Source organism: Pundamilia nyererei, unplaced genomic scaffold (genome assembly GCF_000239375.1).
Source record: "Pundamilia nyererei isolate P.nyererei 1_Seehausen unplaced genomic scaffold, PunNye1.0 scaffold00008, whole genome shotgun sequence".
Classification (NCBI taxonomy): domain Eukaryota; kingdom Metazoa; phylum Chordata; class Actinopteri; order Cichliformes; family Cichlidae; genus Pundamilia; species Pundamilia nyererei.
Genome location: NW_005187409.1, coordinates 3,973,647 through 3,975,806, shown reverse-complemented (window position 1 = coordinate 3,975,806; position 2,160 = coordinate 3,973,647). Strand labels below are relative to the sequence as shown.

The following is a 2,160-nucleotide window of genomic DNA, read 5'->3' as shown; positions in this document are numbered from 1 at the left end:
TTTTTTTTTTTTGCACTAATAAAGTTGTGGAGTTGTAAAGTATTTTGTCTATCGTCAGTTATATCATTATCGCAAATTTTCAAATGTATATCGTGATAAATGTTTTTGGTCATATCGCCCTGCTCTAGATCCAAGCCTGGGATTTGAGCAGGTTTTGTTTATGCTAACAATTTACTTGCATGCCGTGTTGAAACATCCTGCAGGGAATAAAAACAATTTAAAGTGCTGGTGTGAATAGCTGTATTTTTACACCACTGAATTGAACCAGCTTTGCCTTTTCTGTTGTGTTTTTGGATCTATGGAAGTGTGACACCTCAGTAAAGTAGGGTTAGAATTTAACTTGTGGGCGAGTTACCATATTTGGAAGATAAGAACAGTTTACAAAGATAAAAAACAAAAAACAAAAACATAATTAATCAGAGTCAAGCTGGACTCCAAACAGCTCAAACTTGTATGATTATATTTGTTTGTTTCCTTCTTTCTGCTGGTGTTCCTGCATTGGGTATTTTACAAGGTTCATTCCAGTGAAAAAGAGGAGAGAACTGGGAGTAAACAGGACATACAGCCATGTTTATTACTGTTGCTTTTCTTTTTCCCTCTCCTACAGACAACAACTCCCTGCGGTCCAGTTTGGTGGCCGAGGCCACTGTCGTGGAGCTGATCAGAGATGAACCCGGAGAGGAGCTGGGCCTTCGGATCGTGGGGGGGAAAGACACACCGCTGGGAAATATAGTCATACAAGAAATTGTGCGGGACTCAATAGCAGCTAGGGATGGCAGGCTGGCACCAGGAGACCATATTTTAGAGGTGAGAGAAAACAAAAACGAGGGAAGAGCTGGGATTAAGTCGTATTCAGCTGTTATTCAGTGTTGGGATTTAGAAATCTCGTGTCGTGGCATAGCGTGACAGTTGAGGTCAAAATTGTTTCGCACACAACACCTTATGACTACTTCTCATGGTATTGTAAACACACTGCTCGTTAGAGGGGGTGGGAAAGTAGACATACAAGATAAACAAGTTTTGTCTCCATGGCAACAAGGCGTGGTTAATATTACCTGGCACAAGTGCGTCATGTTAGCTTGAGCAACTTTACTTTGTTGGTGTAACTGACTAACCCACTGCCTTTCACTTTAATAGTCTTCAAACATTAAGGAGGAACTGCGTTTGGTTTCCGCAGAGAATAATGGGAGTGCAGAATATCAATAACAAGAATATTCCACATCCGATTTCTACCCTCACATTGCTCTGAAATAAATTTCCTGTGAAATACATTTTAACTTTTCCTCTAAAGCTAAGCAATCCCAGACCTGGAGATGAAAACAAAAACCGTACCGGAGAACAGCTCGCTTTCAGGACGCGAAACAATTGCTTCCTTTGTTTGTGAACACAAAAAGATGACTGATTTTTGCTGAGGCCTATTCTTAGATTTGTGAGGCAGACTTCAAACACAAGAGACTTGGAACTAATGTTTATGTAGCTGTGATAATCGTGATTATTTTATTAAGAGGACAACAAAACTAAAGTGTAATGTCCATCCTTCTCCTTCAGCGTCTCCAGTTCAGGGCTAACGCTGAGAAACAGACAACCATTCACACTCACGTTTATACCTCCCACCTAATTAGAATACCCAGTTAATCTAACATGCATGGTTTTTGGACTGTGGGAGGAAGCTCGAATTTCCAGACAGACAAGCAGTTGCCTGCCTTGCCTGGTGGCAAGCAGCACCTTGCTTGGGGGCCCAGGCCAGTGGGGGGGCCCCTGAGGGCTGATAAACTTTAAACTACAGCAATAATCCACAGTTTGTAGTGACAGTATGAGAGGCCTGAGCCTCCCTTAGGCGTCCCCACCTGACTCCAGTCACTCCCTTTTCAAGTGGCATGCATGATTGTGTTTAAACAAACCTAATGACAACAATGTAAACTGAGGGGAGGATTCCTGCTGCAAGTGAAAAAAGAAAGAAGAAAAAAACTAAACTGTGGAGCAGATAATGATTATTAAATGTAACACTGATTTCAAAAGTAATACTAATTTGTTGTTTTTGTTTTTTTTGTTTTTGTTTTACAAATGGCAATTATAAACATGATCCAGATGTTTTTCCTATCTGTGGATGCTTCACTTCAGCCAAATAGCAACAAAACATAACAGGTTTTGTGGAAAAAA

At 40.6% G+C, this 2,160-nt stretch overlaps 1 protein-coding gene across 1 annotated transcript in view; it reads left to right on the top strand.

Annotated features, from left to right (window-relative positions):
* lnx2b (ligand of numb-protein X 2b) overlaps positions 1 to 2,160 on the top strand; it is a 19,731-nt gene that overhangs the window by 11,325 nt on the left and 6,246 nt on the right. The window contains exon 4 of the mRNA XM_005723208.1: positions 608 to 807. Coding sequence (XP_005723265.1) covers positions 608 to 807 — 200 coding nt within the window. The remainder of the gene's footprint in view (positions 1 to 607; positions 808 to 2,160) is intronic.